General features: G+C 39.9%; 2 protein-coding genes across 2 annotated transcripts; one reads left to right on the forward strand and one right to left on the reverse strand.

The window, feature by feature from the left end:
* Positions 1 to 2,027: 2,027 nt before the first annotated feature.
* LOC310806736 (E3 ubiquitin-protein ligase NEURL3) lies at positions 2,028 to 5,140 on the reverse strand. The gene is made up of 4 exons (XM_083672939.1): positions 5,006 to 5,140; positions 3,073 to 3,573; positions 2,639 to 2,821; positions 2,028 to 2,209 (listed from the first exon to the last, which is right to left on the reverse strand). Exons 1-4 carry the CDS (start codon positions 5,034 to 5,036, stop codon positions 2,061 to 2,063), a joined length of 864 nt encoding a protein of 287 aa, XP_083529065.1. The 5' UTR covers positions 5,037 to 5,140; the 3' UTR covers positions 2,028 to 2,060.
* A 3,966-nt stretch (positions 5,141 to 9,106) lies between these two features.
* nkx6.3 (NK6 homeobox 3) lies at positions 9,107 to 11,100 on the forward strand (the record flags this gene model as incomplete). Its single annotated transcript, XM_083674283.1, has 3 exons — positions 9,107 to 9,512; positions 10,560 to 10,729; positions 10,870 to 11,100. The coding sequence occupies 3 exons, from the start codon at positions 9,107 to 9,109 to the stop codon at positions 11,098 to 11,100; spliced, it is 807 nt and encodes a 268-aa protein (XP_083530409.1).
* Between the last annotated feature and the right edge of the window lie 567 nt (positions 11,101 to 11,667).

The raw sequence follows: 11,667 nt of genomic DNA on the forward strand, positions 1-11,667 counted from the left end.
ATAGGTGCAGATTTGCAGAACAAACCCTCTTTGCTTCATCCCTATCCTAGCCCCAACACACACACAGTTGCTTGATACCGATACTCATATACTGGGTTTGCATTTTCCACATAAATACTGTCAAAAATGAGAAACAAAAAAAGAAGCCCTGGGCTTGCATACACACACATACAGTACATACACTCTCAGACTGCTGGAGATCGTTCTCAGAGAGGAATCAGTGTTTCCATGATCTGCTCCAAAAGCACCCATGCACACTGGCAGAGTGAGCCTCACTGACTTGCCCAACAGTTTGGAGGCCAGTGTGCAGCAGGAGGGAACAGTAATGCCAGGAGACATCAAAGAGGATGAAGACATATGAATGGTACTGTGTATAGGTTAGAGAACTTAAATGGGACCAAAACATAGATTCAGCCGACATGACTGTTGATCACCAATATAAATAAGTGCAGAGGTTGAGTAGTTCTAGTCCAGAGTGTAGCCTATACTTACAGTGCAGGTGTGTGTGTATCCTTCCTCCTAGGGCTGTCGTGTCTCTGTGTTTCTCTGTTGTTCTTCCTAACAACCAAGAGGGTAGTGACTGGTTCGTCTGTACTTTTTCTCAGCGTCTGTCCTCTGATATTCCCTGGCCCTACAGAGCCCTGGTGAATTCCTCTGCTCTCTGTTCTGAAACTGCACCCAGCTCTGCCATCCAAGATAAATATTTAACAGCTTGCCTGTGAGATCAACAACCAAAGGTCAAGTCTCTCTCTCTCTCTCTTCCCCTCCCTCCATTCTGCCTCCTCATTAGCCTAAGGAGAAAACCCACTGTTTCAGCTGCAGGATGGCACCTTTATGACACCTGGACCAAGCCAAGGAGATTCACCTGGGTCAGACTGAATATTACTGAGATACCTATAGGCTCCATAGTAAGAGACAGTATGACATATTACTGAGATATCTATGGATTCCATAATAAGATACAGTATGACATTGGCTTCATTGTGGCTCATGTCATACACATACCACCGTCCACATGTAGCTAGTTGAATGTTGAACTATGCGAATTTTCACAATACAGTAAGCACACATGCATATAGCTCACTGTCGGTCGGGTTTTATACGAACGATTGCATTGCAGTTCTGGATGGTAGACATGTCTGATACAGTACATAGCTTATGGCTTGAAAAGTTATGTTATAAAACTTCCTTAAACCTTCATGGCTAATATGACTCACCTACTTATATGGCTCTCCTCCCGTGAGGTTATTGGCAGTGAAGAGAAAAAAAGAGAAAGCAACTTGTGTGAGAGCGCGCTGGTGGATGATGCCTGAAGCGCTTGACAATGGATCTTTATTTACGATACAACACTGCCTTCTTGTGGTCACACACATATCTAAATCTTTCATTTTATTTCACTACATATTGCAATGAGATCAAAAGGAGGCGTAACTGTATTATGAGCTGAGTATGATAAACTGCAATAGTATACACAAACTTTACATGATAATGAGCAGAATACACTAGGAACAACAGAGATTACATTCATGGATTTTATTACACATGTAGAAAGACTTAAATATCACTGTACACTGTACACAACATTTGGCTCAAATAAGTATACATAGGTACAAAAGTTCTAAAAGATCTGAAGAGTGACTTCCAGTTTAAGACAGCAATTGATATTTGGTCCTGAGACAGTTTATATCAAACATAATCATCACCACATAAATACTTCTTTGTAAAGGTAAAGGTAATACCAGTTTCTGATATCTTATATGAATTAGACAGTAAGGTAAAGTGCATGTGCAAGAATAAAGCATCATTTAGTGCTTCAATACAAAGGTCAAAACATGTAAACATATTTAATATCTACAATAATATTATACATTCAATGTCTTTTGTGTAATTCGAAAAACTTCTAAAGAGAGACATTTTACAGTTCACATTATAAACAAACGCATTTCTTATGAGAAGATGCATGTCCATTTCTTCTTCTCCTCATCTTCATAGGGGAGTTCTGTAGAGTCACTCAGCAGTGTGTCTGGTTTTGTCTGGGGTGTTTCACTTGGAAGATGTTCTCAGATGTCCTGGCGACACAGAGGGCAGATGCCAAACTCCTGGATGACTCTGGCAGAACACTGGAAGCACAGGCACTGGTGTCCACACAGCAGAGTGATGCAGGCTTTCTGGGTCAGGCAAACAGCACAGTCCTCCACAGACTCAGAGTCTGCAATCAGAACATATATGCTCATGTTAGATGTTAGATGACCTGTGATGCCCAGTCGGCATGGCTTTGAAGATAGGGTAATGGTGTGGCGTTCATGGGATTGCTCACTCAAAGCATTCGTGAGGAACACATGTACTTCAGCTATGTCCTTGAGCAAACAGCTTAGATGTTTCTGTAAATGTTTAGCTGAACAAGTGTACATACTGTATGTGTAGAATGTTAGCAATGAATATTGTTTTGCCTCTGCTCAGCAAAATGCAGTCTGCAGGTCAGGGTAAGGTGCTAAGCTTCTAAGAATATCTCAAGAGACCCATTTAACAATGTTTTCAATCTTACAAAATTAAAACAATTAATCAAGCATATGTATTCCTACAACTGCTACTGTATGTACACATAAATACAGTACAGGTAAAGCAGAAATGTGCTCACCTGTTGTCTTCTCAGTGACATGACAGGGACCAGAGCTGTCATGAAGACTGTCGCAGTGTCTGTCATGATGGCACACATCAGAGATCTGGTTCAGATTGAAGCAGTTGTCAGCATTAGTACACGGATTCCGTTGAGGAACAGGACAGGACTTTCGACTGCCTAGAACCTCTTTCTTCTCTGACCCTACAACAATGAACCAGATGTGTGGTTAGTCAATGACAGTTGGATATTTCCCCAGCGTTTTTATCTGTTGCTACTGTATAATAACTTAAGAAATTGCATTTGCATGTGTGCCCCTGGTCATATCTATGTTTTCTAGAAAACCTACAGTAAGGTCTAAGAGGCATATCATTCATAAGACATTGGCATATAATTTGGAAAGAGGTCAAATTTGAAATGAAGACTGGATGCATTCCATTCATTTCTGAGCTTACCCAGTAGGAGCACAGAACAGGTCTGCCCATATATGTCAATCATGGCCCACAGAGGCTGGCTGAGATCTACGCCCTGCAGCAGTTGATGTTGTCGCCCATCGGCCCTCTTGAAATACACGTTACCACCACAGGAGACCCAGAACTCCAGCTCTGAGCCTGCAAGGCAGTGTGTCTCAGGTACAGGGGCAGCCCAGTGCCCAGGGGTCTCGGTGAGGTCAGGGATGGCCAGCGAGGGCACAGCTCCAGCCATGGGAGGCACAGTGGTGAAGCCCACACGCAGGCCTCCGTGCCAGCCCAACACACAGCGCTCCACTCTCAGACGTACCCGCTCCCTCACCCGCACCGGCCTGCTGCTGAACACCAGGCCATGCCTGAATGACCTCCCAGTCCTCTCTGCCCGTCTGGCCCCTTGACTCAAACTCACCAAGGCCCCCATCGCCTCCCTGTGGAAGGTCAAGGGCCCCAGGCAGCGGGCTCCACAGATGTGTGGCAGCTCGGACTCTGCAGGAGAGAAAAAGATGAACTTGAGTTAATCATTGGAATCTTTCCCAGAGATGAAAAAGAAAGACAGCCCTTGGTATTAAAGATCTTGGTATGATGAAACAAAATAGAAAGTGACAGACAGATGGTGACAGAGAACATAGTTTCTTTTGTGACAACAATGATTGCATCAGTACAGAGCTATCTCTTATCAGAGCATCAGAATGACAACAAACCATCAAGAAGGTATTTGCTTTGGTTCTCCCATTAATGTAGCTGTTACAGTCATTAACTTTCTCGTAAATTCTATCATATGCAATTCTGTACTGCAGACATTTAAAAAGACATTAAAGAGTTGCTATAGGATTTGTGTCACAAATTCTTAACATACAATTTTGGCTTAAGTGTTGACTGTATGGTTGATGTAATGTTAATCAATTTCTTATCTCATTAGACCACACAGTCCTCAGTTTAAGGCTTTTATAAGCTTTTGCTCATGGGAGTGGAGAGGTGTGCCGCTCTCTGTCCCCTATCACTAAAACGGTGACCGTTTTTAGGACTAGTGGCTGAAAATACACAAAATATCCTGTAGCATCTCTTTAAGGAATGTTGTAATAGAGTAAATCAGATTTAGGTAGGTTAGTTTCATTTTCAGCTATGGCTTTGCCTTTGTCACTACCAACAGAAAGAGAGTTGTGTTGATGGATAAATACATGAGGGTGAGCTAGCTAGCCTAAGCAATGTCCTTGTTTACAAAACATGCCCATTCACAGTGCCTGTGAAAGCATTCCATTCTATCTATCTCCATGCTTTCTCCTTATTAAATCTTGTGTCTTCAACTAGTGTCTAAAAATGTTCCTTTTCACGACAAATACATCCTATTTGAATTTGAAGCCCCTGGAGAGCAAATTTACAGTCAGTGACTAACTTGCTAGTCAAGCCACAAAATATGGATGATTGCCAAAAAGTAATCTCTTTCATTTGTTTCCCATAAAACAGCCACACCTCACATTCAGCGGTAAACCACTCACTGGCCTTCCTCTGGTAGGATACTTTATCTAAGGATTAGCATTATGGGTAATTGGCCATGTACTTTACTGTAAACTGTTGCTGAGAATCAGGCTGCATTACCATGCATTACCTTCTTGCTGCATGAATACATGTAAAAGGGTTTCAGGTCCTTCCCCATTTCTTTCTTCCATTTGCTACTACATCCTTTGTTTGATACAATACAGTCATTTAATTGCTTATATAGACAATGCAACTGTAATAATACAAAATTATATTATAACTCATTAAGCCACTGTCAAGTGGCACAACAGAGCACGTAACCACAGAGATGTCCAAATATCAATATTGTATTGCTGAAATGATTGTAGATCTAAATGTGAATAAGACTATTACAACAGTGTCAGATTTTTGTTTGTACATATCAAAAATAAACCATTCTTACCTGAATTTTTGCGGATCATCTTGTTCACCATCTTGAAAAGTTGACCTTAGTATTGTACCTCCTGTGAATAACTGCATGTGTCCTGTGTCAGGGCTAGTTTGTGTTGTTCTGTGGAGGTGGGAGTGTCAGCTGGCTTTATACCCCTCTAGACATGTGCCTAGTTTATACACAAACCACTACTCATCACCAGAAGAAAAAAACGAAAGGGGAGGGCTAAGGGGAGGGACTGTACTCTGGAAAAATACCTAAACTCAAAGATTAGGAAAAGGTCCTGCCTTCTTTTAACCTGGGGCCAACTCATGTATTTGAATTGCCACAGAACACTTTTTTTGTTTTGTTACTGCATCCTGTTTTCACAACCCTAGCCCCAACCCTACCCCTAACCCAACCTTACAGCACACATTTCCGATGCTCAATTGACTGATACAAGGTCATTTACATAATTCCTATAGTAAGGTACAGTCTTACTATAGGAAATGTACAGTCTATTGCAAACAGGGATTGATATTGATATTGATGTAATTCTAAAAGGTGGCATAAAAGGAGTTTTAAAATAAGCAATTAAATAAGCAGTCCTCCTAATACTTTAAATACCCAAAAGGAAATCCCCCAGAAAGGAGGCCATAGATCTGATCTGGTGCTATGATCCTGTTTACCATCTGCATCTGTGTCAGGAGGTGGGAATTTCCATTGAAATCACTGTCTACATCAGTGATAGGCTGACGCTTGTATGTTTTTTATGTGTGTGGAGGTTATCACAACTACGACCGGTGACAAAATCCTATTTTTTTCATCAAAGTACCAATCTTACAGTATGTGCCCTTCGAGCTTATGGACTCAGCATTTGCATGCAGTAGGTTTTAGAAACCTAATATATAGGCTACAACTCAATGAAACATAGTTGACCTTTATCATTTCAATAGCATGAATGGATTAGCATCAGCCTCAATCTTGACAGGAAAGAGAATCTGGTGTAACACTGTTCCGCGTTCCGAATGATTACTCCACTGATGGCAAACCTGATGTATTTTTTTTCAATCTTTAATAGAATTGTAGGCCCCCATCCACTGCTATGCATGCTGATTCTATAAGGGGAAAACATTATGCTCTAACAACATTATAACAACATTATAAATTGCAACAGTAACTCATCATTGTAAAAAATAACAACAGAAGTAGCATACTTGAAAAGAAAAGGTTATCTTAACTGCCTCCAATGTGCCTGAGTAATAATTTAGTTTTCTTTTCATTTCAAACATTATGGCTGAAAAACCCCTTTGCAGCAGCTCAAACATAAGGTATTGATTCAGTGCTGAGGTCATCTGATAAGGTATTCTTTATTGGGTCAGTCCAGTACGCATAATATGTTCACATGATCTCCTAAACTATGTATATTCAATTCTTACTCAAAAATCCAATTCCATTTTTCCTGATTTCAGGAAAAAGCAAAACAAGGAAAGTTGATCCAGTCTGTTTTAAAGTTTTTAAACAAGTGTTTCCAAAAAGATATTATATTTAGAAAAATATGGAAAGGTTCCCACACGAAATATTTTAATCAGCCTACACAAAATCATATTGACACATCAAAAAACTGTGATCTAAAACATTCTATACGTAATGTTAAAACAGTAAATTGGTAAAACATGTTTTAGAAAGACATGGATTTTCGATGCCCCCTAATGGAGATTCAGGCATAGTCCAGTGGTCATGCACCATGTGACAGGAAAGACCATTTAAATTCCAAAATCACGTCACTCTACTTGCTGTTGGAAAGTTACTGGAAGGATGAGCAATGTGGCCAACAGTGATAAAATTAACATTGATATCAGACAGAGAAATGTCCTAAGATTTTAATCGATAATGTCTTATGTTCGATAATGTCTTATGTTCTCGTGTGACCTGTCTTCTCACGTGGAATTGACCTACTTTTGACAAGGGCTTGCGTGGACATATCTGAATTTCCTCACTCTGACATTACATTGTATCCTAACGTTACATTGAAAACTAATGAGAGAAACGAAAATGAAGTCACATGAGATCCTCCCCTCCTACATTTTCTTACAAGATGAAGGGTGCACCCCCCCTCCTTAAGCATTCCAGTTCTTGTAGATCACGATTTACTTTGTTCACATCGGTTGTCTTCGAAGTTTGAAGAAGTTGTCACCTGCTTGTTCTGAGAATAATCGGGTTTGTGTACAGATAGACAATAATAGATAATAATAATTGCCATATAACAAAAAAAATTACAAAGCAATTCAGAGGCAATTCCTAAATGTGTATGTATCAAACATTGTTACATACAATGTTGTCGCAGTATTACAGTATTAGTATTTAAAGCATACTTCACAGGTAGAAGAGCAACCTCATGTGCGACCTTTGCTAAATAGATGGGTATAATAGCACTGAAATTAATGGCATGGCATATTATTCAGTAAAATGATCTCATTCAAACCACTAAAATGTTTACAATATAGATTGTGCTTTTTTAGTTGTTTTTAGTAGTTTTTGGTAGCATGCTTTCTAGACTTGCAACAACAAATACTCCAATAGACACCTGCACTGTGTCAGCCACACAGTCATCCCCACATGGATTAGAAAGAATGAATGATCTTTCTTCATCAATAATAGCCCATACATTTACAGCAGTTTTATAATTTTCCCTTCCCAAACAATATTTCACTATCCCCAACGTCCACTAAATTAACTTCCTTTTATTGCATTATTCTTTATGTAAACAGAGTCCCGCACAAGTCTGTAGGCCTTGTCTATCCGTCAGCCCAGAACTGTTCAGTACATGCCATAATTTCATTTTCAATCAGTGAAAGGCAATCCCTATTCAACAACACAATTTAATGTACACTCCCCCTTTTTCCTTGTACTAGTAAAGCTGGTAGCTGGTAAAAAGTATATCCTGTAAGTAGAGTAATTACAGTTAAGTACACAAATGATAATGCAGTGATTTAATTCAGATAATTTGTGTTCTTAATTGTACATACATGTAGCTATAATTTGGAATTGGATGCATATTCAGATTTAGATATACCCTCTAAATAACGATTCAAATCATTGTATATTTTATATCAATTAATCATGTATTTATTGTAGATCATTAAATACATTTTAATATGGACAAATTGTTTGTTCTTTGACAGTAAGAGTATAAATTGATGTAGAGAAATCACAACATTATAGAAATTACAGAGGACAAATCCAGATAATGCAGAATCATAATCAAACTTACATCAACAGGGGAATCCAAATATTCCAGTAGAATTTTTTTTGTGTGTGTACAAAATTCACAATATCTTACATGATAATCCTGGCACAGAGATGTAAGGTAATGAAACCAGACATGGCTACTAATCCACCACAATATCAGTATCTCTCTGAATCCCTGAGTCTATGTTAGGTTTTCTGTTATGTTCGTCTCTAAGCTGCCTCTGCCTCTGCCTCACCACAGAGGGCCAGCCATGGCAGGTCATCAAAAAGTAACTTGTTCCCACTCCACCTGTTCAAAACACTATTAATCTGCTGCCTTCCAATAGAAGGCTTGGCTTTGACCAGGGAGCCAATAGAAATACATGGGAGCTGTGAGACCCTGACCAATCCCAGCCAGCATTCTAATGTGGCCTATCTTTATCAAGGTGCCACTCCACTTCAAGATACTGCTTATTTATGACCCCCGAAGAGAGAGCAGAGAGGAGGTATTTGTCTTGAGGGGTAACTGTAATCGTTTCTTAGGTGGCACAACACCTGATGTTAACTTTGGAAAAAACATGTTCAGTACAATGGCGCAAAGCAGGTGAAGGAGGAGACTGAAGAAAGGTTTGAAGCTGGCACCTGCCTTCTGTTGTAATAGCCAGCTTGAGGGCCACACTTGTCAGTGACCTGGAGTACATTGTTCTAAAGGTAGGGAACATTGGCAATTATTTCAATATCCAAAAGACGGTGGATTAAGAAATAGGAAGGAAATCAACAATCCAATATTCCACCAGTCTTTGTGAGAGAGGTGAAGGTGAACTCTTGTGGGCCACACAGGGTCTTTTCATGACTGGACCTTATTAGGTGAGTTTGTGAAATCTAGAGGCGGAGGCACTTCCCATGGATCCCAATATACCGGGGTCTTTCCTGTTCAACAACAGCCTGAACCAGTTCCCCTCGGACTTAAAGGCACCCGTGTGTCAGTACTCAGTGCCCAACTCCTTCTACAAGCTCAACCCGGGCCTGAACAGCCAGCTGCCGGGCACACCTCACGGAATCAGTGACATCCTCAGTCGCTCCATGTTGACTGCCGCCGGTACCACCACCCTGCTCTCTGGATACTCCACTATGGGGGGCTTTGGCCCCACGGTCGCCTCTCCAGGGGTCTACTACAACCGTGACTACAACCCATCTCTGGGCGGCTTCTCCAAGCCTGGTGCTGAGTGCCCCATGAAGGGTCGCAGTGGCAGCTGCTGGGGGGAGAGCGGGTACGAGTGGAGAGGAGGGAGGCAGCAGTGCTCTAACAGTGAGTTTATCTATCCCAGCCTGAACTCAGCACTGCATCCAGCTGATCAGCACACCACTCACTCACTGGTTGATTGAGCCATGACATTGGCTATTATTCACAATCTATGATATTGAGAATACCTTATATTAAGCATAATCATTTTCTCTTTTCTGACATTTTCTCTTTTCAAACATATTTGTTGAGTGTAATCGAGTATATTACTCAATAATTAGGTATTAAATGATTACTCAAAAAGGATAAGAAAAAAAAAGAAGAAGCCAGAAACATGAACACTATTATTTTATAATTTTTTCATAATTCAAGATAATCCCATTTAATCAAGGTAATCACCATCCATTTCAGAGGAATACGGAAAATTGATCAATCTTTTAGCACATCCAGCACACTTGGCACATCTGTGTTGAATTATTTTTTCCTATAAAGCAAGAATAATGTTGCACACAAAATTGTTTTAGATTATATACAAATCATTGTATAAAATTGAACACAGAATTAAAGTAATGAAAGTGATGACCTTCGAAACAGAAATGTATTGTCTAGACAATGCATTTCTGTTTCGAAGGTCATTACTTTCATGTTATCATGTCTAATTTTAACATCAGTTTCAAACATTGTTTTATTCTGTTCATTGATATCCTATAGGACAACAATTTATTGTGCACAAAAAATAATGTTCAGTCTAATTTCATAGATTTATGTTCAATAAGAACATTTAAATACAAAGCAGTCACACATATTAACACCCTACTAGAATATACTCTCTCAAAAATACCTGACAAATTTGTTATGTGTATTTCATGACGGTTTCACATGTGATGATTTAAAACATTTGTGCATTTAGATTTATACTGGTCCCCCATCATAGAGGAAGAAATATTTTACTAAATACCATTAACATTATACAACTAGAGAAAAGGATCATTGTAAAAAAAAAAAGGTAAAACATTTGTATAGTAAATTTCTTCTCTAAGCTCTATGTAAACTGAAGACAGGGACGCTCTAATTTCATGTAAAAGCAGCATTTTGTTGTTTTCTTATTTCCAGACAATGGGCATCTAGAGGAGATGTCAGGCAGAAAGAAGCACACCAGACCTACGTTCAGTGGACATCAGATATTTGCCCTGGAGAAAACCTTTGAGCAGACTAAGTACTTGGCCGGGCCAGAGAGAGCTAGACTGGCTTATTCCCTGGGGATGACAGAGTCACAAGTCAAGGTAAAACTTTAGCCAACATACATGTAGGTCTATATTCAAGACAGACAAGGCACTATGAATTGATGTTGTAATGACTAAGTTGTATAAATATACATAATTTAGATAAGAAACCCCACTAATCAAATAAATGATTTCATCAGGTGTGGTTCCAGAACCGACGCACTAAGTGGAGGAAGAAGAGTGCTTCAGAGCCCAGCTCTACTCAGGCCATGAGAGGGGAACAGGGAGGAGAGGCCTCAGAGAATGAGGTGGAGGACGAGGAGTATAACAAGCCTCTGGACCCCGACTCAGACGACGAGAAGATTCGACTGCTCCTGCGCAAGCACCGCAGAGCATTCTCTGTACTTCGCCTTGGACCACACCACGTCTAACACACACACACACACACACACACACACACACACACACACACACACACACCCGTGCATGCTGAGCAAAAGGGTATCATTAAAATAAATACTTTTGCAACACAAACACACAAATAAGCATTTCAGCATGTTCAAAAAGGGGCCCTGTAAATGAAAAAGGGTATAATGCTTATGATATCAAATGTAACCATGAAATGAGGGGTGGAACAGTGAAACAATGTTTACTTTTTTTAATTCCATAACCGTTTTAAAGCGGAATTTTACCCTGTAATCCAGTGTATTTGTTGTTTTCATTATTCAATAGTAGACACATTCACAATCTCACTTGGAATGCCCTCATCAGTCCTGATGTTCCAAATTGCTCATTTGATTCAATTCCTACAAGCAAGAGGGAGGCGTGCTGCTCTCTGGAAATCTCTGGCGTAGTAGAGCAGAGTGCAAAAACTCTCGTCTGATGTATTTTAACGCAGTATGAGACTTTTTTAGGAAGTAAACACAGACCTCGCGTTTCAATATCTATGATGCAGCTGCACGCAAAATGATGATAGTTCAAGACGGTATACATTTTGG

This window comes from Argentina silus, assembly GCF_951799395.1.
Source record: "Argentina silus genome assembly, chromosome: 7".
NCBI classification, from domain to species: Eukaryota; Metazoa; Chordata; class Actinopteri; order Argentiniformes; family Argentinidae; genus Argentina; species Argentina silus.